This window comes from Oculina patagonica, chromosome 9, assembly GCF_052425735.1.
Source record: "Oculina patagonica isolate OP01 chromosome 9, crgOcupat, whole genome shotgun sequence".
NCBI lineage: Eukaryota > Metazoa > Cnidaria > Anthozoa > Scleractinia > Oculinidae > Oculina > Oculina patagonica.
In genome coordinates, this window is record NC_135766.1 from 17,564,487 (window position 1) to 17,587,667 (window position 23,181).

The following is a 23,181-nucleotide window of genomic DNA, read 5'->3' on the forward strand; positions in this document are numbered from 1 at the left end:
GAAAAAAAAAATGAAAGGATTGAATTGAATTTCGTATTCTTTTTACGCTAGTGATATTGGCAAACCCTGTATCACTGTTGACTGAACTCCAACGCTTTTAAGTGCTCTTTTGAATTATACATAGTTTCACAATAAGCATGTTTAACTAAATAGGGCTTTGTGGAGCATAGAACGGTGGTACGAGTAACGATCAGGAGAATGAAACTAATAAAAGAGAAAAACCATATTTAACGGACTGATCCTTGAATTTTTCTAAATCTAACGCTATTATGTTTAGACAAGTTGATCCCTTCCCTTGTATAACAACGAGAACTGCTTACGCAATCATGTTTTGAGAAACAAATTTCTTACGTCCCACGTCAACCACTCCGTTATTAAGTTAAATGTTCTTCAAATAATAAAAACGTCAGTATTACCGAACAGGGCTGTACGTGACTGGAGGAAATATATATATATTTTTAATTCTGGTTGTCAGAGGAAATAAGAAGCCGAGTAAAACTGCTTCCACTTGCCTCGGTGCCTAAGGAGTACTGTTCCCGCTCTTAACAGGAGAGCCCGTATTGTAATAGATTAAGCATTTAACACATAGAGAAATTCGATGACAAAAATATAATCAGTTTGAATGTGTTTTCTTTCTTCCTGACCTCTACTTGGCGTTCAATGATCTGTGTTTACTTAAGCGCGCCTATTAATTAAAAACTATGCATAATTCAAAGACTTCCAAAATGTTCGGTGCGCAAATCAATTCAGTCCTCTTAATTTTTTTTCGCCATCTCCTCACACGATGCCACAACGTGCTCGCGCCCAAACTTTCTAAACCTTTCGACAGTTAAAAAGTCGTATCTGGGGACTTACAAAACAAAATCATGAGGGTTCAGCCCACATGTAGCAGTCGTAATATACAAAGCATTTTCCTAGCAACAGCCTGGTAGTTATGTAAAATGAAGAATACTTGATCTACACGTTGAATTTTATTGTTATCTTCGACAATACCTTCCCCTGGGAAGGTACTAACGGTTAAATACTAGAAATACTATTTGTCGCTTCATGCTACAGAGACTAGAGTTAAGCGCCTCGCTTGTGGGCTGGTCATGTTTCCTCCCAATAGGCTCGAACGGGAAACTTACTTGTTTTCACTTTTTGATTTATATCATCCGAATAAGAGTTGTTTCATAATGGAAAGGATTTAATAACGGGTAAATGATCCCATGCGGAAATGTTGAACTTGTTGTAGTGAGCAGTGTTAGAAGAACTGCGAAATCCTTACACCTCAGATCAGTTCTTTTTCAAAGCTTCTATAATTTTTTGGTCATTTATTTTGATTTTTCCTACCCTAGAACGCTTTCCTGTTCTTTTTCGTTTTTCTGTCGACAGCTAATTTGTTTCTTCTCAAGACTATTGAGGGGTAGCTTAAACCCCCATACATAAATTCGAAACAAAGTGATAAAAACAATTTTTAAACTCAGAAAAACAGAAGGGAATGCGTGAGACAAGATCGAGGACTACCACTGTGCGGTAATAAATTATTAAAGGTATAGTACTAGTTAAACCGAATTTCATTTTTCTCGACGGACCTTAAAATTCAAATCGGACAACAGCGCAGCTTAACATCGCACAGGCGGCGATTCAAACCGATTATTAATCAATGAGACAAGGGACGACTGTTTATTAAGCTAATGATTACATATATAAAAGAAGCACTCTTTTTAAAAGCCCACTCCAGCAGGGTACGTAGAAGAACCCACACACTTATCGTAAAGACTAGGGCATGGAATTCCCGGTGTTGTGGTCTGGATTTTGCGCATTGCGCTGTATATTGTCAAATGCTTCGTTTCATTAGTTGGTATTACTTGCTAGAGGCCTTGCACGCTTCATAATACCGAGGGTAAATAAAGTTTCAGTTTCAGTTTTCAGTTGATTACTTACCACCCTGTCTCTTGACACTTCACGCTTCAAACGTCTCTCTCTGTTAACAGCTTGTTATTCTGCTTATTACTTGAAAAAACACTGTTATGACGAAAATGACAATAAAATGCAACGTGTAGATAGAGCATTCTTTATTTCACATAACTACCAGGCTGTTGCTAAGAAAATGTTTTGAATTATGACTGCCGCACGTGGGCTGAATAATATCACGATTTTGGTTTGAATCACGACTGCCGCACGCGAGCTGAATATCTCATGATTTTGGTTTGTAAATCTCAGATACGACTTCTAAAGTGCCGAAAGGCCTAGAAAGTTTGGGCGCAAGCACGTTGTGATATCATGTGAGGAGATCGGAAAAAAATAATTAAGAGGACTGAATTGATCTGCGCAGCGAAAATGTTGGCAGTCTGAATTATGCATAGTTTTTAATAGGCGCGCTTAAGTAAACACGGAGCATCGAACGGTGCGACAAGTAGCGGTCAGAAATAATTAGATTTTTGTCATCGAATTTCTCTACGCGTTAAATGCTAAATACACTACAAAAGGTTTTTTGTTAAGAACGGGAACAGTACTGCTTTGGCACTTAGGGAAGTGGATGCAGTTAAACTCGGCTTCTTATTTCCCCTGACAACCAGACCGTTGTTAAATACTGTTAATATTGTTTGGCAAGGAACTGACCGGGTTGTACGTAACAAAAGAAGTCTCAAGTTAGAAATTGTGGCGTATATGCTAAGGGAACTCATTGTAACATTGATTTTGTGGAATACAACGTCCTATAGAATCAAAGCACCTTCGATTTAAATCCGGTTTTTATTCATGTATACCTTAATATTGGCCTGACAGATGGAAGAGAGGGCAGAATTATTCACAAAACAAACCAAGTCTGTATATTATTTTGGCCAATACGCCGTTCTCAGGAACAAAACCGACAAAATCAAGGCAAAGTTATAAATGTGAAACCACCCGCGTACTTTCTTTTTGTCTGTCTCTTTCCGTTATTTTCTAGAATACAGGGCCGCTTTTAACACTTTTAAACTGTTTACACATCACATACACCCAAGGCAACGGGCAAATTATATCATTTCTCGTTCTTGGCGCCACATACAGCCAAGGCTTAAAGGAACGTGTATATCATTTGTTTCTCGTTATTTACGCCCCATACACCCAAGCTGAAGAGCAGAATATTTATTTCTTGCTCTGGCCGACCCAAGGCTAATCGTGAATATTATTTACTTTTCGTTCTATACGCTATTCCATTCTTGTTTTTCTCGTTATGTTATTTTGCTGACAGACACCCAAGGCACGCTTCGTGGTCCAGGGAATAACGTGTATATCGTTTATTAGACGTGGCTAATAAATCGGATCATTTCAGTATTTCTCGTTCTATACACGAGCTGTAACATACACAAAATCAATGCACATCAATTAATGCTCGTGCTAATGCCTAACTAACCGACCGAAATGAGCCGGCTTAATTGGTAGATGGTTAAAGGTTGTCCTGTATTTTAAAAGAGTTAGATAAGAAGAGGCTGCAAAAATAAAAGTACCGCTTAGGGTTACTAGTTTGCCCTAATTTCTTAACTTTGAGGTTTAGAACGGAGCATTGCATAAAGTATCAAACTTTGTTTTCTTTATGATTAAAGTTGCTAGTATTCAATCACATTCTGGTTGACGCACTCAGTCGAGTGGCCAATATTACCACTAAGGGTACACTTATTACTAAATGAAAAGTGCACTTAAGTTCAAAGTGTTTTGTTTCTAAAGGACGTTGCATTTCTCACTCGTTATGTTGCAATCGGTTTACGTATCATACATTCGCTACAATTTAACTTTCACGTAAAATTATGTCCTCATGTACAGCTCTGTTCGGTAACAACTGACGTTTTTTAGTATTTGAAGAACATTTAATTTAATAACGGATAGGTTGTTGTGGGAATTAAGAAGTTTGTTTCTCAATACATGATGATTGCGTAAGCAGTTCTCGTTGTTGCACAAGAGAAGATGATCTTGTCAAAAACATAACAGCCCTAGATTTAGAGAAATTCAAGGCAAAATGTAATCAGTCCGTTAAATGGGGTTGATTTTTGCTGATTTCATTCCTTCTGATTGTTATCCGTACCACCGTTCTATGCTCCATAGATACGTGTTTAATTTAGTAAATCATTATCAAACTACGGTATGTATAATGCAAAGGGGCACTTAAAGCGTAGGAGTTCAGTCAACAATGAGGCAGGATTTTCCAATATCACTAGCGAAAAAAGAATACGCAAATCAGTTCAATCCTTACATTTTTTCCTCTCTTCTCTTTGTATGTTATCACTCCGATTCGCATCTAGACGCGGAAAACGCGGAAAACGTACATCTAAGACTTCATATCAAGGTACTTCCCACACCTAAAATTTATAGTTATTGTGGTAAAAGTTATAGAAAGGCAGCAGTCATGATATGCAAAACGTTTTCATAACAACGGGTCGTTAGTTATTTCAAATAAAGGATGTTTTCTCTACTCTTTGCATAAACATTTCTTGTTTTAAACGTAGAAGGTTTGCATTAGGCTATAAGCGCGATAAACAGGCAGCTTTCCCCGCCACAGAGAGAAATGTTTTAAGTTAAGAGTGAGTCTCAAGAGACAAAATGGTAAGCTGCCTTAACTTGTGCTGGGGTTGGTTTGAGGAAGGGTTGTTGTTTTACAACTTCACCAGTCAGCTTTATGCCTGCGTTTTATTACTTATTTATGTTTGGGTTTTTGCGTTTGAATACCCATTTCGATTTCAGTGGCACCTCGGTAGTAGCTGTTGTTTTTCTCATTTAAAGAATGGTTCGCAAAAAAAATAAAACGTTTCCTTTATTACAGTATTTTATTATAGAGCTTACGTATTGGATTTTGTCTCAAGCATTTTCGTCACTTTCTCTGATAGCGCTCCACCTTGTTTTCATTTTTACTAAGGTTCGTCGCTCGAGCATCTGAGTTCACGAATCGATTCGCTGCACACTAACAAGCATTGGAACTTTTTACGTACAGTCCTATCAGTAAACTTGTCACAAAAAAATAAATCATTTAATATCGGACTGGTTGTCATGAGAAATAAAGATTTTTGTTTGCACCTGCCTGCAGAAGCCTCTCTCATTCTAGAGCTTAAGAATAGGCAACTTACAGCCAGAAAAAATTATGACTGAGGCGATGCCCATGTTAAAATTCTCTACTTTCCCCCTTCAAAAAACTCAACAAAGACGAACAATATGATGGAGGCAAGTGCCTCGGTTTGCCTCAAAGCGGGTACGGCCCTGGGACATGGAAAGAAATTCGAACATAATATTCTAAGTAGCTCATTAAATGTTGTTACGACCGTTTCTCCTTACACCGTCTTACGCCCAACAAAGCCGTGTTTTGTTAAACACACTCATGATCAAGCAACCCATAATTCAAAAAGGCACTTAAAACGTAGGCGTATTGATAGAAATTTTAAACGCAAAAGCGTCTGTCGATTTTCGCCAGTGACGAAAAGAAGGCTCAAAGCAATTCAGCCCTCTCGAATTTTGTTCTCACGTTATCTTGACCTAATTTTTTTCTCCTGTGGACACCATTGTTTTTTTGATTATATCAGCTGGGTAGAAACACTCATCAAAAAACACAATTGATAGGCACTTTATGTATAAACCTATTGGTCTAGTGGATGGACAAGGTCTACCAATTTCGCCTGTGGCAAAAGGAACGCACAAATCAATTCAATACGCTCAACCGTTGTTCTCCTTCTCTACGCACGTTATCTCGACGTTTACGCACCTCAAGTAAGCAAACTAACACCTTTAATGTCGTATCAGTGGTTTTTCGAAACCAAAAAATACACGAAAATTATACGTACAGATAGGCAGCAGTCACGTATTGCAGAACGTTTTCTTACCAACGGCATGGTTGTTATGTGAAATAAAGAATGTTTTATCTACCCGTTGTGTAAACACTTTCTTTCATGGAAAATTTATGCCCTGTCCACACTAAGCCGGGTAAATTTGAAAACGCATCTTTTTAAACCGGATAGGCCAACCGTCCACACTGAAACGGCGTTTTCGGTCACCGAAAACGGAGCCGATTATCAAAGTGTGCATAATTCAAAAAGGCACATAAAGCGTAGTTGTTTAGTCAGAAGTAAGAAGGCTTTACCAATATCGCCAGTGCGACAGGAGTGCGCAAGTAAATTGAGTCCTCCCATTTTTTATCCTTCTCTTCGTTCGTTTTTACGTCCTTGCGGCCCATAAACTTGGTCAACTAACATCTTAGACGATCCTTCTCTTCTGCACCGTCAAAATCGCGAGGGTAAATTGCAGTGTTCGACATAGCAAAGCAAATCCAAGGGAAACGCTTTTTGGTTTGGGTTCGCAAAATCAGAGTTTGATAGTAAGCCTGCATACAGGTTTAGTGGCCATCATGCAGGCCTGAGCTTATCCCGGTTTCCGCGGTAGCATGAAGCGTTTAAGAGTATTTCTACTCCCCCTGGTCGGGATGCTAGCCCATCGAAGGGTTCCCTCCCCCCTTCCCCCCACCTAACATTAAATTCGCCGGTACCCATTTATAAACCTGGGAGAAGCGAGGCACTCTGAGAGTAAGGTGTCGTTCCCAAGAACACAACGCAGTGCCCCGGCCTGGGCTCGAACCAGACCGTTCAATCTGGATTCCAGCGCACTAACCATTAGGCTACCACACCTCCCACCTACTGTGGTATACATTGATATAAAAAGCAAGATGAAGAGACAAACTTCTGACTGTTTCGGCAGTTTAATGCACTACGTTTTGGGCTTCGGCTTTCCTCAGGTACAATTTATTTAAAAACTACGTACTTACGATAAAAGGAATACAAAGGGTATCTCAAATCACAAAATTACAATACTAAATTAGTGGACAAACAGTTTTAAAAAAGCTTTGAGTATTGAGATAAGATAAGATAAGATAAAAATTTTTGTTTGTGTTTTGTTTGGTTTGGGGCAAATTAAAATATAAAATATTTAATAATGTAAGTAAAAATTTTAAAATACTTAATAAAAATAAAAAAAAAAAAAATTGAGAGATTCGAACTCTTAACGCCTCTTAAGCCTACGAATAAAAGGTTTTTACTTAGTGCTAACTTAGTGCTTCACCACAACTCCCTTCTTCCCATTTACTTCGATCGTCCCCTGGGCTTTTAGAGATTATCCAAAAAACTATATAAAGAAATTTTTGCCCCATCTAAATTTCGGGACACTGGGAGTGAATTACCTTGGAGAAGAAGCGGTGGAGGGTGCTACAAGAGTAATAAAAATGAGATTTATGTCATAACTGTTTGATTTAAGATGCCAAATTTACGATCTTTACTACGGGCCGCGTTTACAATTTTAATTAGCATCTAAGTCGTAGCCCAAAAATGTTATTTACTTAGGCCCCGTCATACTGACCGGGTAAATTTGAAAACGCATCTTTTCTCGGTTAGGCCACCGTAACGAAACGATGTTTTGGTCAGAAAACGGTACTTTAAAAGCTCTCCAAAGTGGGTGTCGTTTTAAATTTACCCCGGTTAATGTGGACGGAAAACATTTTACGCAGCTTTTTCAAATTTCTCCGTTTTGAAATTTACATGTGGACGAGGTCTTAGCTGCTTGGAACAAATGCAAAAATGAGTACGTTGGCTCTAATTCAACAGAATTCAAGCTTGTCTGATATCAGTGCTGCGTGGCTCAACATTTCATTGCGATTGTACACTTTACGTATACCTTGCTACGAATTACTACCTGAATTACCTAAGACCAGTTTCCGTTGCTTATCGAAATACAAATATTAGCTTAGTACAAAAAAGAGAAATCAGTTTACAGTTGTTCCTCGGCAGCATTTTTAAGATTTTATAACCTACGTCAGCCTTACTTAATACCCTGTTACATTTTAATTTTAAATCAGATTCTAGCCGATCCGCTTGCATAATTAAGGAAAGGCATCCTAGGTCTGAATGCCATTCGGCAGCCACTTTGGGAGGAGATATAGATAGGTCAGATCACCATTGTAAAGCCGTTTCCTGTTCTCTGCTTCCAAATCACGCTGAACGACCTCCATTAAGTGACTATGGTAACGGTTGACGACCTCCTTAGCCTTCTTGTCCCACAATTCGTTGCCGTAGTCGTACAAGGTGTCGTAACGGAAAGTTGCCAGGGAATTAGTGAAGCTAGCCTGGAGCTGAAAATTTAAAACGAAACCAACCATTTGAGTAATAGCGGAGCTCCGGCGCGCGAAGCACGCTAGTGGAGAACCATGGGTAAAATTGTTTTAGCAACCTAATGATGGGAAAAATTCTGGTTATGACGCGATCGTGCTCCCGCCCGTATAGACTCTGGGAGAGGGGGAGGGGAGTCCCAAGGCAAAGTCGTTGAACGGTGTTCACCGTGTGAATTGAATGCGACAAAAAGCGAGCGGGACAGAAGTTTCTTCCGAAATATTCTTCGAACAGTCTCCTCTAACGTAATGGTCGGTCGCTAACGTAGTCGCGTGAAAGACGGTTTACTTACTAAAAACAATCTGAACACAAATATAGTTTTTTAAAGCATTGAACTTTTTCGTTTAACAAGAGTAGACAACGAATTGTTTTTTAACGATTGAGTACAACCCCCCCCCCCCCCCCCCTTAAGAAATTTATATGTATCTTAGTTTAACTTAAAGGGGTTTGGGCAGAATTTTGGAAGGGCTCATTTGATATTTTCATATTTGATATACTTGCTTGGATGACGCTTATTTCAAGTTACACATATGAAATAAATAGAATGACAATGATATTAACCAATTAGCGACCCATCGTACTAGGAAAAATATCCGATTAACCAGTGACCTTTCGCCTCAGTCGGGAGACGAAGATTATAATTAAATAATTAACGATCTTTGCTGAGCAAGACATGTGTTTTGTGATCATATCCAGATCTACGTAGTCTGGCTTATAAATCTTCTTTTAAGAAAAGTTATAACACAAGATAGATCTGCCCATAGCGGTGTATAGCTCTGCAAAGGTGCTTAAGCACGTTGTGCGTGTCCCCCCCAGCCTGGCTCACAGCGACGCAAGCACAAGCGTGAGCAAACCCTACATAGTGAAAACGGCGACGCAGCAAAGCACAAGCGCGCACAGACAAGGATCAGAATTTTTCCTTTTTCTTTTGCTTGCGCTTGTGGTTGTGTTCGTGTGAAAACGAAACACCGCACAAGCACAAGAAAATTGTTTTCGTCTGGCCTTGTCTATAGCCAATTTAAGCACTCGTTCCAGCATTTGAACGAAGTCGCAGAGGCCGCGGTTGATTTTGATAAACGTTTTTCGAGATTTTTCGGAGGAGTGAAGACAAAAAAACAAAACAAAAAAGGCACAAGCGTGGACTCGAGTAGCGAAAGAAATGGAGATGAATGCTTTCTTTTAAAATATCTATAACCCCAAATCGTTTCGTTTTCCTCCTTTTATTGTAGTCGCTAAGCTTTCTTCGTCACAAGAGTAGAGGAGACAACAACACTCGATGCCTGAGAGTTTAGGCCGCAATATTTGCCGAGAGAACGAAGTCGAGAACGGAGCCTGCTAACTAGTTGCTACTAATAAACATCGTATTCTTATGTTAAATGTTGCCTTTGCTTATGTCTACGTTCGTTTTCACTTGGAATAAACTTCTTATTCTTGCGCTTCTGTTTGTGCTTGTGCTTGCGTCTCTAGTTAAAAGCAGGCTTAACAAGGCAATACATAAGTAAACTCACAGAAGATGTGTTCCTGTTTGGTAACCGGTAAACAGAGAATTCTCCTTCTTCCACCCTCGTGTCATTGTACATTTTGGTCGGTATGTTTGGAATGTGCGAAGCGTAGTCCACTAACTCGTAGTTCACCGCAGCGTGCTGAATTGTCAAGTGAGAGATCATGCGGCTAAGAAAGTCACAGAGTTCTTTCTTTGTGTTTATACTTGCAGGTAAACCTTGAATCTGTTGAAACAAAAAAATAGTCTGATGACGAGCAGGCTCTCAAAAAAGAAGAAGCAATAATTGCATATTATTGTCCATGTAGTGTCAGGATGTGGGATTTTCCATGGTAAACAACATTTGTGAACAGATTGAACGACTCAACGTCAGCATTGTAAGTAGTTCAAGTAAAATGGCAGAACAGGTGTAATATAAAACAGGCCACCATAAATGCAAGAAATCGTGTCTTCTGGTACGGCAATGTAACACCTGCGCTGTGCCTGATTAAACAAATACCAGGATGTAACTAACATCCTTAAGTTAGAAACACTACATGCAGTGTCCATAATGTTCACTTGATAAAATATATACTACATGCAGTAGTACATCGTTTGTCTTGGCATTTATTTACCTTTCCGATGCCACCGTTCTCCCCAGTCCCGTCTGATGACACTTCATTCAAGTACGCCTGAAGTTCCCAGTCTCCCGTTATGTCTGATTCTCGTTTATAATACCTAAAGAAAAATAATATTCTTAAATCACTTTGGTAGCGAATACCCTGGTTCCAGAGGTTTTCTCTTTGAGCTGCGAAACGGCGTGAACGAGTAGAAACGAGTCGCAAAGCGACAAACGAGTTTTTTTTCCTTTTTCGCCGCTTTGACCGCCACGAAAGCTTTTTCGTTTTCGCTTAAGTAGAAGAAAGAAGAACGAAGAAAGGAAAACCTCTGGAACCAGGGTAGTAGGTGAAACTAGCGCTATATGAATGCAGTGAAACTATCCTGCAAAAGATCGACCAGTTGCTTTTCGTGAAAAGTCCTGTATATACGCAACTATTATATCACGTTACTCCATTGCTAATTCTTACATGCTTTAATGTAACTTAAGGTGGCCCGCGGGTATTTATTGGTCTGTCAGGTCCCTTTGTAACCATTAAAGTGCTGAAAGAACTAAAAAAACACCTTTTTAAACGTGAAATTAATTTTTTGGGCGCCACAGTGCTGCATTTCTCTAAACTACAGCAAGGAGATTCCGATGAAGATTTCATGTAAAAATGTACAATATGCAAAACAAATCGATATGTTTTTTGTAAGTTGTAATTATATCATATGTTTGATTTACTCAATATTTCGACGATAAATCGTCCAAATTTATTAGTTGCCAAGATTTGATGCAAATCTCCGATCTTTTAAACTTTTACACACAAGTTGTAAGTGACATCAGCCTTAAAAGGGGTGGGAATTTGGTTAAGATAGCTATCAAAATCTATGCGGCATTTGAGGCGGACGGAATAATAGACCAGTTGTCTGAGCAAAATTAAGAAGTTGCTACGGTAAATCTACGTTAAGGATTATCATGTAACTTGCTGTGAGTGAACTTTAACAGTTTGCGAGCTTGTTTGAGTTCCTTACAATAATATTCACCGTGGCATATAAAAAAATAATTACGTTTTATTAAAAAAAGAAGGCTTCAAAAACCGCTCATAACTTAGGCAAATCCGTGCTTGATTGCCACAATTTTTATAATGTTACATCATTTTGGGATTTTTCCGTCAGGCTTTAACTGAAAATTCTAAGAAATCGCTAAATGCTTTTCTTTTCAAAAACGCGATTTAAAAAGGGACACATCAGACAAATAAATACCCGCGAGCCCGCTTAATACTCGATCAGGTTTGGAAGCACTCGACGGAATAAATCCTTGCAATTTACTTGGCACTGTTGTTGAATTTTATAGAAGTTGATTTAGCCTGGTTTCTAAGGCTTTCATAGGAAACATACGTTCCTTTCGCATTTCTACATTCGTCTTGGCGTGATATTGGAATGTAATTTAAAAAAAAAAAGAAATTCTATAGATATAGCTTTCACTTACAAGTCAACGTAATCTTTTACCATGTCTTCGATAACCTTTAAAATTTGTTCACCATCATCCCGGTAAGGGAAATACGGCAGAAGGCTCTTGTCACCTAGTCCGCGTTTCTTGAAATGGAAAAATACGTGAAAGTTAAAATTGGCATCGAAGAAAGGAAAACTAATATAATAGACAGGAGAAGGTACCTACATGTAGAAGAGCCAAAAAGGAACTATTATAATTATGATGCATGCACCATTTTAGAATAAGTCGCATATTTAATAGAATATATCAAAGAAATTTAAAGTTATTCCTTTATAAATTCAGGGGTAGTAGAGTTTAGGGGTAAGCTATAGATGCGACTTAGTAAAAATAGGCCACGAAACGAGCATAATACCTTGATGTTGTTTCTGAAATCTGTCACTTCCCAAGTGGAGAGTTTATGTCCATCTCGAACAAGTCTATGGGCTCCTTCAGCTCCAAACGCAAACAGTTTAGACACGAAACCGACCTTGCTCGTTAGTGCAGGAGTTCCAAGCGTGTTGGGGATAATTACTTCACGGCAGTGATACTTCAGTATTTGGTTCAGCGGGTGCAAGGGCGGCAAGGTTCGCTTTAAGCAGACACAAAATGGCTCCATGAAATAGTGAACCTAAAACAAAGTCAAAGTTATTTAGAGTTGAACAATAATTGAACATGTTTAAATCATTAATATTCTTATGTGATTATATTAAGTGCCGGTAGTAGGCAATACAGTAAACACCCACGAGTAAGAACCTAACATTTAAGAACCTGTTAGGATAACATTTGCAAATTAGATACCATTTTTATAAGAACCTTTTTAGCCTCAAATTTGGAAACAGGTTCTTATTTTCAAAAATTGATTAAAAATGTATACTTTTGGGAGATAATCTTGCACAAAGCATTACTGTGCATGTATATCATGTCATATTCTAAATGGTTAGTGCTTCATTTTTGCATAAGCACTTATGCAAATTTTATACAAGCAATAGGCCGAATACCAATAACATCTCTATAACAAATATTGAAATTTTTTGACATTTACTAAAATAGTGAAATTTTTTCTTTAGAAATTAAGAACCTATAAAGAACCTAATTAGCCTAAATTTTTGTTAAGGCTTTAAGGTTTAGGCTAACCTGAAAAATAATAGGTTCTTTCTCCCGGGTTTTTACTGTATTGCCGATACACCAAATCCCCCCTGGGTACTACCCTGTAAACGACGATATAGATATAAAAGGAACCCGCACTCAATCACATAAAAATATTAATAATTCCTTGTCACCCGGATGCCTCACGGTTCCTATTCTATGTCTATATCTCATGTTAAATCATGCCTGGTTACCATGGGCAAAAATTTCTGATTGTAGGGAACTGCATTCAAGAAACATTTGCTACCTTATCGAGATGCTCAACCATTTGCGAATATCCCAGATCCGTAATTTGTACATTCAGCTTAGCAATCATCCAGTTGTGTCCATCCTTGGGAGAATAAACTGCTGAACCTGGCGGAAAGAGAGTTTTTTTTAATTAGAAACATATGTAGTTTGAAATGAACGTTAATTAAGGGCCCATTACAGTATCTTTTGGGGCCGTTGCTAGGGAAAATTCAATTGGCTGTAACTTGATATAACTTTGCTTTTAATTAAGCAAATTTTGACAGAAGCATTTAATTGTGAGTGTAAGCAGTTTGATGACGTCATCGGGGTACGTCACGAATTTTTCACGACGATGCACAACCTGTTTAATTAAAAATAATTGGTCTTAATATAAGTTGGTGTAAATGAATTCTTTACTAACCTGGTTTGTAGTCCATTTGTATGGCAATGGGCACAAGTTCATTATGTTGACCACCATTTACTGACGCAAAAAGAGCAATAGGAGAAAGAAATTCCCACATGACCCTTCGAGGATCCGAATCTGTTTTGTCCTTCGCTTTTTTCATGTCGTCACACAACTCATAACGAAGAGCGTAGATTCGACCCTGTTTTATGGCCTGAAAGTTAAAAATAAAATTGCGTTACAGTTAATACTTTCCCTATAAACATCGTTTATTGGAATGAAGAAAAATGTTCAAGAAGTTGCTGAACACATTATCAAACTTAAAGAAAAGTGCAAAATAAATACCTCTTCCAACGAGTCTTCAGTCTTCAGAGCAGCTTGCACAGCGGCATCCCAGTCAAACGCAGGACTCAGTAATTCCTTGAGTTTTTTCCAGTCCAGTCCCACTTGTTCTGAGGAGATAACACGTGATCATCTTTATTACTAAAGTAGTACTTTATGTCTAATGCAAATAGACTACCAGGGCTATGAAGGTTTTATTATGCCCTGCTTTTCTATATATCAAAGTCATGTCGAGTATAGTTTAGCTAAATAGTTTATATGTAAAATAGCGAAGGAACGGTTGCACTTCTAACCAGTAACCTATGCAAGGCGTTCTATTAGTTGGGGATCCGTCCCCTTATTTTTCTTTCTCCGTTTTTAATTTAGCAGTTATAATCAATATATTAGCAATTTTTAATTTAGTAGCTATAAGTTACTCTAAAATTCGAGAGAAAATAAAGTTATGTACTTTGTAATTTTTTGGTAATGTTTTCATGTTATTTATGTTATGTTATGTTATGTTATGTTATGTTATGTTGTCATGTTGTTATGCAATAACTTTAACAATAAGGCGAATTTCATAAAACAAAACCATTAAGCACGTGGACGTTCTTTATCTGTTGGCACTGATTTTCATTTTCAAATCTATATGCCCTTTTAGTTTTAGGGTTTTTTCTATTCCGGTCATATGCATGACTTGTCAATATGGGCCGTGATTTAAAACTCTTGAAGGACTCTTCAATAGAACAAAGTTGTGCAAAAAATCTTATTCGTAGAAGGTTTGGTTTCCAAGAAAATGACGGTCAGGAATCTTCCTTGGCAACAACTTGGTAGTTTAAAAGGACACTGTTAACCTCAGTTACTTGACAATCAAGGAAAATATACTGAAAAGAAAGCGTTGTTCAACAGATAAAAAATGTGAAACTTTTTAAACTTCCCACATTGATTTTTTTTGTGCATTGCAATCTGGCGATATTTGGAAGAGAAAGTTGTCTAGCAAAAAAAAAAAAACCGGGGTGTACGTGTTTCGTTTAGCTAGTTTCCTTTGCGCGCGCGCTTGATGTTGGACGTGGCGTGACGTTGCGACGTGAATTACGTGCGTTAAAACAAAACGAATTAAAATACAAAAGAGCATTATCGGTTACTTAGGTAACAGTCCTACCTTCCCCGTGAATGGTGACCCTTTTGATTGACATGGGGTTAGTTCCAGCCAGGCGCTGCTGAGTGAATAACTTGTCACTTATCCATTCACTTTTGCTGCTATTAAACGGGTCGAATTTGGATGGTAGCTTCGTATAGGGCTGAATACAAAACATAGAAAAAAGTTTATTAATTCATCACTTGGATAGAATAAAGGCGTAGATAAAAATAACAATGATTAATATTAACAAAACAACAAGCAAATGACTTATTTTCAAAACGTTGATATATACAAAAAACTTTAGTAAGTCTTGGCTTATTTGTTCGAGCTTGGACATGGCCGTCAATGTTAAAAAAATACTTCAAAACAATCAATCAGGAGAACGGTTGATTTTTCGCCTTGCATGATGAATTATCCCGATTTATTTTTAGCCCCAGTATATCGCTAGGTCTGCTGTTTTCAATTTTTGGATTCTGACCCAATACCTTTTATCTCAACAATGACGAGTAGATTGTGCAAGAAAGTCAATCAAAGACAAAAATAGATCATGATAGATTTACTTGTGGGTCAGCGATATGAGGCATTGCAAGGTTTAACGGCTCTCGGGATAATTAAATATTACAGTGCCCATCATTATTTTGAAGAACGCATGCCCACATTTGAGCCTTTCTATGGGTATTTCCGAAGAAATCTCAAGATTGAAGCGAAGATCTGAAATTGGCCTAAATTCACGTGATCAAAATGGACACTCAGATCTAAAATTGGCAAAACTCGAATTATACTGAATAAACATTCAAACCGTTCCAATTTTTAAAACGAAGATCTGCTTAAAAAACGAAGATTTGCACAAAAATGTCGAAAAAAAAAACGAAGACCGTGGGTACCCATAGAGAGGCTCACATTTAAACTTTGGCAAATTCATATTTACCCAGTGCACAACTGTCTGGACATGGTAAATTTCCCCCAACAGAAGATATTCCGCAATTTCCTTGATTTCCTTTTTTAAGTATGCCAATGAATATATGTCATGAGTTGCTTGGCTTTCCGTTACCGTAAGAAGATACTGAGTCATGTAGTGGCTTATGAACGGGTCAGTTAGTGCAACGGCAGACAGCTCCAGTGGGCCCATATTCAACAGGGCAAATCCATGATCCTCATCATGCTTTAAAGTGTACACCACTTTGTTGTGAGAGGTATCCCTGAAGACCAACTTACAAATGAAATTGTCGTCCTGGGGTAGGGAGACACCACAGAGTTTTGATGCATATCTTGAATAATAATAAAAAAATGGTAGACTTATTACACCAATGTTCAACAAACCGAGACTGCTCATACACTTAAACCCTTAAAATGCTGACATTTCTCCAAAAAACAGGGTTTTTTTTTACCGTTAAACGATTTTCTTGGCTCTACGGTCCTAAATTTCTCTACACTTTGCTAGAAATGCACTTTCTGACACTGCAGTAGGTTTTCTATGCAATTTCCATGTAAAAATGTAAAACATTGTACTTGGCGCATGTGCATAAGCCAAAATGTGGACTGTTTTTTTTTTTTTTTTGCTGAACCGTTCCGATTTTTTTTTCCTTGCTCCTTTCCTTTTCGTTTTTCTCTGCTTTCTTATTCTCTCTATCTTTTACTCTGTGCACCTCTTCTACTGGCCTGAAAAGTGTTGATCTTAATCAATGGAAAACCCTGGAAAGGAGACCATGATCAAATATGGGTATATTGGCCTGTTTTAGCACCAATTTGACACCAAAAACTGATCACTTTTCGATTAGCTCTGTCAGAATGCAGTAAATAGTCAGGACGGACAGTCCTGTGGAAAGATCTATTCAAACTCTATAAGTTGCACGTCACAAAGATCTGCGGACGTGTAAATTGGTGACGTCGTACGTGGTTGAATGGCCTTTCCTCCAAATCCCGGAATAATCCGGACTTAGCATATTAAGGGTTAATATTATGCCACATTCTTGCCCTGTGCCTTGGATTTAATGATTTTTTAAGGAGAATTAAAGCAACGACCATGTGGGGCCATTATTCAGAAACAGTATGTGTTATTTCTTGGACGAGGTGTTATGCACATTGTCTTGAACGATCAACGTACCACGGTGGTCATTATTCAGGATATCATGTAAACCTCCTCTAATAATTACTTAATGGTTTACTCTGGAAATTTTAAGAAAAGGCAAGAGATGACTTTTTTAGACCAAAAGTGTATAGATGAAGCCTATTTTGTTGGTTTGAAGATTTTAGAAATTACGAAGATTTGTATGGAAAACGTTTTTGCCACGCTTTTCCAATCTTAGTTATATCAACACGCTTTTTCCATTGCTGTCATCTATCTCATTGAATTATAACGACCTTTTATGATTGACAAGGTCACTTCACAAGAGTCACTAAAAAGTAAGTGACATAATGTCATGAATTTGGAAACCGGCTCAGTTGAAAGCGACCACAGAGCCACAAAAAGTTGTGCAACTTTAACAAAACGCAAAAGAGAAACGTTGCCAATCACTATTTGGTTTAAATCAATAAATGCTTCAATTATGCATCGGGGTAAAACGTCTTTCTCGAAGTTTGTTCTCGATTACTAACGATTTCGTCAGAAAGTGACCTTTGACTAAAAACTGCATGAGACAAGTGTAAACCTGAAATAAATCACCATACCTTGAAGTTGTTATCAGACCTCCAATTAATGAAACGAGGACAATCACGAGTGTCTTTCCGCAATGGTTTGGAAGTTTCAAAGCTGTTAAAAAAGAAAACGTTGCGATTACCTAAAGTGTTTAAATCATCCATTTAGGGAAATGGTCAAAACTATTGTACTCAGACAGGACCCACCACTCTGCAGAAAGACAGGTTTACTCTTCATGTATCCTACTTTTCCTACCTTAAAAGATGGTTTCTACAGGAGTAGAAAATAAGAAAAAGATTCAAACTTCCTTGTGGCATTTCTCCAGCAATACAAGCTTCATGCACACCGAATTATGAAAGTCTCAACTCAAATTTTGAGGCCAATAAATTTTGACCATTTAGCTAATCAGACAGAGGGTATCTCGCATAGCCCCCCTACCCCTACACACGGTGGGTCCTCATCGAGTATACTTACTATATATGACCACTTCCCTTAATCAATCAACCAACCGGCCGACCAACCAACCAGCAAATTACCCATCACCTTGAACCTAAGGTGTGGGGAACACTTCTCCTTTGTATTTTTAAAAGTATGAACTCAATGATACTCAAACTTAGATGGTGTGTTAAACATCCAGAAATGTTAATTTGAGTGTCAATTTCGTGTCAAAGATTATGTCAAATCATACCAAAATAAAGTCACGCATTTGAAAAAAGTAGACCATCTTGGATCTGCCACTCAAAACTTGATTTGTTACATAATTGTTCATATTTTAAGCGGTGTGATAATGTGAAATAAATATGTTTGATAATTAATTTGTAATGATGGGTTTAAAAATGCCAAATCATTTTTTAACCACACTCAATCCCACCCACATTAAATGGAGTTTATAATAGCCGTCTAAATGAAGGGACGTAGTACACTATCCGGATGTACCTAAAGATTGAATACCTGCAGCATTGTAAAATAAAAAAAAAAACAAAGCAAAAAACAAAAAACAAAAAAAACCAGCATGTATAGTTAAGCAAGAAACACTGGCACAAAGTTAAAATTCTGAAGCAGTAGCTCAGTGCTCATTCAGACTTCATCCTAAGGAAAAAAGAAACTTTGTATTGCAGAAAACGCGTGGATGCCATCTTTCCCTTCCTATCCCTTCGTCAAAGTTTTTCTGCAAAAAGGGGATATGTCTGTGCTGTGACGCTAAATCTCTCAGTAGATGTGCCACGGCAACTGCATTTTCGCATGTTAGCTTAGCCAAATAACGATTTTTTTTTACAGAATTCCTTGTTTGTATATCTGTACATTCTTTTATAATTTGGGATAATTTTTGTAACAATGGAGGATTAATAGAGTTATAACCAACAAAGACGTCATAAAGTAAATGGTTTGAACCCAGGAGTATCAGTAGTTCGTATAGTGTGATCGTCCGGGTGAGAGTAGTTCTGAGAAGAACTGTTGTTGGTGACTGACGTTTCGACAACCTGAGCGGAAGTCATCTTCAGAGTCAAGTGAAAAGTTGTTGTCAGTCGATGATGTTATAAGTCTGGTCCGTTGAAGCTGATTGGTCAGTTAAGCCGTGATGTTATTGGCTGTAAGACTCGTGTAAAGTTTGTCATCAGTAATTGGTCAGTTTCGATCCGTCTATTGTTAGTCTAATTAGGCGTTCTGTTCCGTCTATTGTTAGTCAAATTAAGTCGTTCTGTTGGCGGTTCGTTTGTCGCTTCTGTTTACGTCGTGAATAAGTCGTTTGTAAGGTGCCGGTAGTTGTTGACATCTGTTGATAGGCGTCTGTTCTAAGTTTGTGTACCAGCTTTCCAGAGTCAGTCGTTGAAAATAGTTAGTACTGTAGGTTAAGCATTCAGTAGAGTCCCAGTCGATTTTGTGTTTAGTAAGTCCAACAAACCTAGTGGGGGATTGTCTATCAAGTCCTTCCCGCAACTAGTATCATGGTCGGGGTATGAATTTACTTGTATGCTCGAAATTTGCGAGGTTACAAAAAGTAACAAAAATTCGGTTTTTTATTGTCCTAGCTTCTTTCCACTGGTATGTTACGACCTCTGATGGCAGATAAGGAAACTAAACTTGTAGTAAATGAAAGATACAAAAGAAACTGAGTGGATAAAGATGAAATAATACATAAATGTTTACTTGAGTAGGGTGTTTTTTAGTATGTCGAGCGTGAGGCCAATAAAAACGCGAAAGGAAAAGTGGCTGCTCGTTTTCCATTTTAATTAAGCGTCACCTGAAGAAGCATTTTTTCACGATTGCATGGTCTTCCGAGCGTGTTAAAATGGTCTTCTTTACGGAACTTGGCCAATATTTAGCCATCTTTTCATCCCTTTTGCGTTTTGTCTCACACGCTTTGTCAACAAAAACATATTTATAACACCAACTGAGCAGAAGCCTACAAAAAGGGTAATGCAATAAACAAAAACGACCCTACTCACAGCCATCTAAGCCAAGTTTTTGTACTAAATGCTCCTTGAGGTAAGACCTCCAACTGGCTGTCGTCCAAGTACCTACCAAGAGATAATCATACCATGGCCAGCGTCATTATATCCTTGTCGAATTATGCCGGGCCTTCAATATGTCGTTCAATTAAAAACTTAATAAACAATTAAAATCTTAATAAACTTAATTCACACTTAAAAACTTAACAAACTCAAATGAATCTGACATCGCATGTAAGTTTGCAGATATTATTTATTCCTCATTTCTTAAACCACTTATAACCAAACCAACTAGAGTTACGTCAAATACAGCTACACTTATAGATAATATCCTCACAAATGATTTTAACAGTTATCCAGCTTGTGTTAATGGACTGCTTTGTGCAGACATTTCTGATCATGTCCCTATATTTCATGTTTACATGATTAATATCTTAGAAGTTTTACTAGTGGTGATCCACAAGAACTAGTCGATAGTTACAGAAACAGAGGATTAGTGGTGGATCCAAAACTAAAAGAAAAAGCAACTTATGCGACATTGTTGAAGTTGAATTCGTCCTGGCGAGAAGCGAATTTAAGCGGCTAAACTAATGAAATCGACACGTGACACTGTCTCGAGTTGTTGCGCGAAAAGTTATCACGTTTGTATAAAATACTTTTCTTTTAACAAATGATAGATAGGGCATGGCATAAATTGATAAGCTAAACCGGCTGAATGCTATGTTGAAGGATTCACCGAGTTAAGAAATCGTTCGTAATGAAATCTGACAGCCGACAAACTGAATTATTTGTTTCGATATGCACAGGTGTTATTCAGTTACTTTCAAGGCGCTCGCATCTCGTGTACTTAACATAAACCTTTCTAAACAGATGTTTGATAGCTAGGGTGCTGTGTTGCGTATCGAATGGGTTGAACTCCTTATATATCATACCCAAAATATAAGCAGGTTATTTCGCAGCCATTAGAGCCACGTGTATTCTTAAACGCTTGAAACAGCAAACAGCAATTTCAGTGTCACCGAGTCTGGGATTTTTTTCACATGCAATTATCAACTTCTGAATACCTGAAATTGAAATTTTATTCTTGGCTTCCCCGACCTTCTGGTATCAGAAACATTCGCAACACTCGAAGCACAACATATTTTCTCTCTTCCTTGGTCTTCACTTTCAACAGTGCCTTCTACGTACTTCGATCGTATGAAGTATTCTTTATTTCATATAGCAAACAGGTTGAGCCTGAGAGAACTTTTGTTCCCTTTAGTGTCCGCTGCGTGGCTAAATGGGTTGGAAAGTGCCCTTATGCGACATCTAAGGTGCTAGTTTACCAAGTTTAGGCGTTGATTTTTCACGATGTGATAACGTAGGTAGAAAGGAGAAAATGGGAGGATTAAATTAATTTGCGGGCTCTTTTGGTCATACTGGCAGACCCTGTCCGTTTTTTTTATCAATACACCGTTGTTAGCGCATTTTGAATTATTCGCAGTGTGATAATGACCGACTTTTATGCATGGCTATGTATTAAAAAGGGAAATAAAACTAACCAATTCAAAACGGAAAGGTTTTATTTAAATAAGCACCGCAATGGCTTTTAGCAGCAAACAACTTTCGAAATCCTTTCGTAGCATTTTCAACTCTCTAAAGTGTTTCTTTTGTGCTAGAGGAAAGAAATTCTGAAGGGTATCGTGCGAGACGCCGTTTTACTTTTCAATAGGTTTCATATAAAAGCAAGTCTCTGATTGGAAAACATTTAGCTCCTTGTAGAAAACCATCGGCTGCTTCTTAAGTATCCCGGATATCAAACCCAACAAAACCCAAAAATTTTAAAATCGCTGCTTAAGTACTGTCCTACCTCCTCTAACGCTCCACCAACAACAACCAGAAATAAACTTTAGCAAAACGAGATGATTCACGAATCATGCATTATTGAACTCTTTGATCATGTGTCGAGTTTAAGTCAAAAAATCCGCTCAGGTGCACGTGGAAAGATCTCAAAATTGGGAATCACGAATCAAGAATAGACACACAAAATTCACGTTGCACGGGATAGTAATCTGCCCTAGGCACACTTTCACGCTAAAGTGAGACAAATGTAGTTTCTTACCTTTTTTCTGTTCTGATTTGTCAGTTTCACTCTTTTCTTTACCTTCCATATTTCTTCGTCTGGGCAGCCTGAATTTCTGATACCGTTACTTCAGGAGCTCTTGATACTATCGCAGCACAAGTATCTCTCCGCTCAATTCGTTGCTGCAGTAAATATAAAATACAAGGAAAGATGCTTGGTCTTTATAGAAAAGGTTATTCCGTCACGGTGTTTGAGTAGTCGAGAGCATGAAAAACAGGAAATAACTATACTTACCAACCACTTGCAATTATTCCGTTAGACACGGGAAGTTATAATAACTATGGTAACAGCATGCAATAGTCAAGTGCATAAAAACATTCAAGTTTCTTAGAAATTATCCGTTCATTGATTCCATTAATTCCCACGCCACTGAAAAAGGGAATTCCACCAAAACTCGATTGCTTTTTTTTAATTGTTCACAGACACACGGCAGTGTTCCCGAGTATTCTGTGAAACACAGGAAGTCGCAGACCGATGGATGAAATGACACATTTTTCAAGAACTCTATGTTTCCGTTACGTGTTTCCGTTTATTTTTCCTTTACGTTTACGTACAGCGGAAATGACGCTGTCACAACTCGGGTAGGAGGACTGTGAAATCTGCATGTAAAGGCGGACCATGTTTTAGCCCTCCTCCATGTCAGAAACGGCCAACAAGAAATGTATAATAAATAGACAATTTCCACTGGTCCCAATAGCTACTTACTCAGTATATTGTAACCGGTGTGTGACTCAAACTGCCCGTAAAACATGACCCGCCTTTACATGCAGAGTTCACTGTCCTTCTACACGAGTTGCAACAGATTCATTGAAGCATGTTACAGCTTGGAAAATCCATGTAGTTTCAAATGATTAAAGTAAAATGTTTCTTTTTACTCCACATTAAAGGCCAACCGTCATCAAAGCTATTATTTTTAGTTTCCAAGCTCTTAGAAATTTACCGAAATTTACATTTTTTTAACAGCCTTGGCCACCATGCAGAAATGAATTTGTTGGCGGGTGAATTAG

At 38.0% G+C, this 23,181-nt stretch overlaps 2 protein-coding genes across 4 annotated transcripts in view; both read right to left on the reverse strand.

Moving 5' to 3' along the window:
* Positions 1-1,945, reverse strand: part of LOC144666955 (polyunsaturated fatty acid 5-lipoxygenase-like) — an 83,020-nt gene extending 81,075 nt beyond the window's left edge. Inside the window, exon 1 of the mRNA XM_078528403.1 lies at positions 1,927-1,945. The gene's annotated coding sequence lies outside the window, so the exon portion shown is untranslated. The remainder of the gene's footprint in view (positions 1-1,926) is intronic.
* Positions 1,946-7,438: 5,493 nt separating this feature from the next.
* On the reverse strand, positions 7,439-22,330 carry LOC144666344 (polyunsaturated fatty acid 5-lipoxygenase-like). Of its 3 annotated transcripts, none has more exons than XM_078527754.1 (12): positions 22,196-22,330; positions 17,635-17,716; positions 15,896-16,235; positions 14,989-15,127; positions 13,851-13,957; positions 13,524-13,719; positions 13,122-13,228; positions 12,102-12,356; positions 11,726-11,832; positions 10,272-10,374; positions 9,665-9,883; positions 7,439-8,119 (listed from the first exon to the last, which is right to left on the reverse strand). In XM_078527754.1, exons 1-12 carry the CDS (start codon positions 22,200-22,202, stop codon positions 7,886-7,888), a joined length of 1,896 nt encoding a protein of 631 aa, XP_078383880.1. In that variant the 5' UTR covers positions 22,203-22,330; the 3' UTR covers positions 7,439-7,885. The 3 variants fall into 3 exon arrangements, with proteins under 3 accessions (XP_078383880.1, XP_078383879.1, XP_078383881.1); XM_078527753.1 differs by having other exon boundaries at positions 22,154-22,324; XM_078527755.1 differs by lacking the exon at positions 22,196-22,330 and adding an exon at positions 20,050-20,117.
* Between the last annotated feature and the right edge of the window lie 851 nt (positions 22,331-23,181).

Bases quoted from the DNA above. Each gene is read 5' to 3' on its own strand.
- LOC144666344 (XM_078527753.1), bottom strand. From the start codon at position 22,202: ATGGAAGGTAAAGAAAAGAGTGAAACTGACAAATCAGAACAGAAAAAA. The intron at 13,958-14,988 runs GTAGGACTGTTA...TTATCTCCTCAG, and splicing joins GGTCACCATTCACGGGGAAG to AACAAGTGGGACTGGACTGG. The intron at 9,884-10,271 runs GTAAATAAATGC...TTGTTTCAACAG, and splicing joins AGAACGGTGGCATCGGAAAG to ATTCAAGGTTTACCTGCAAG.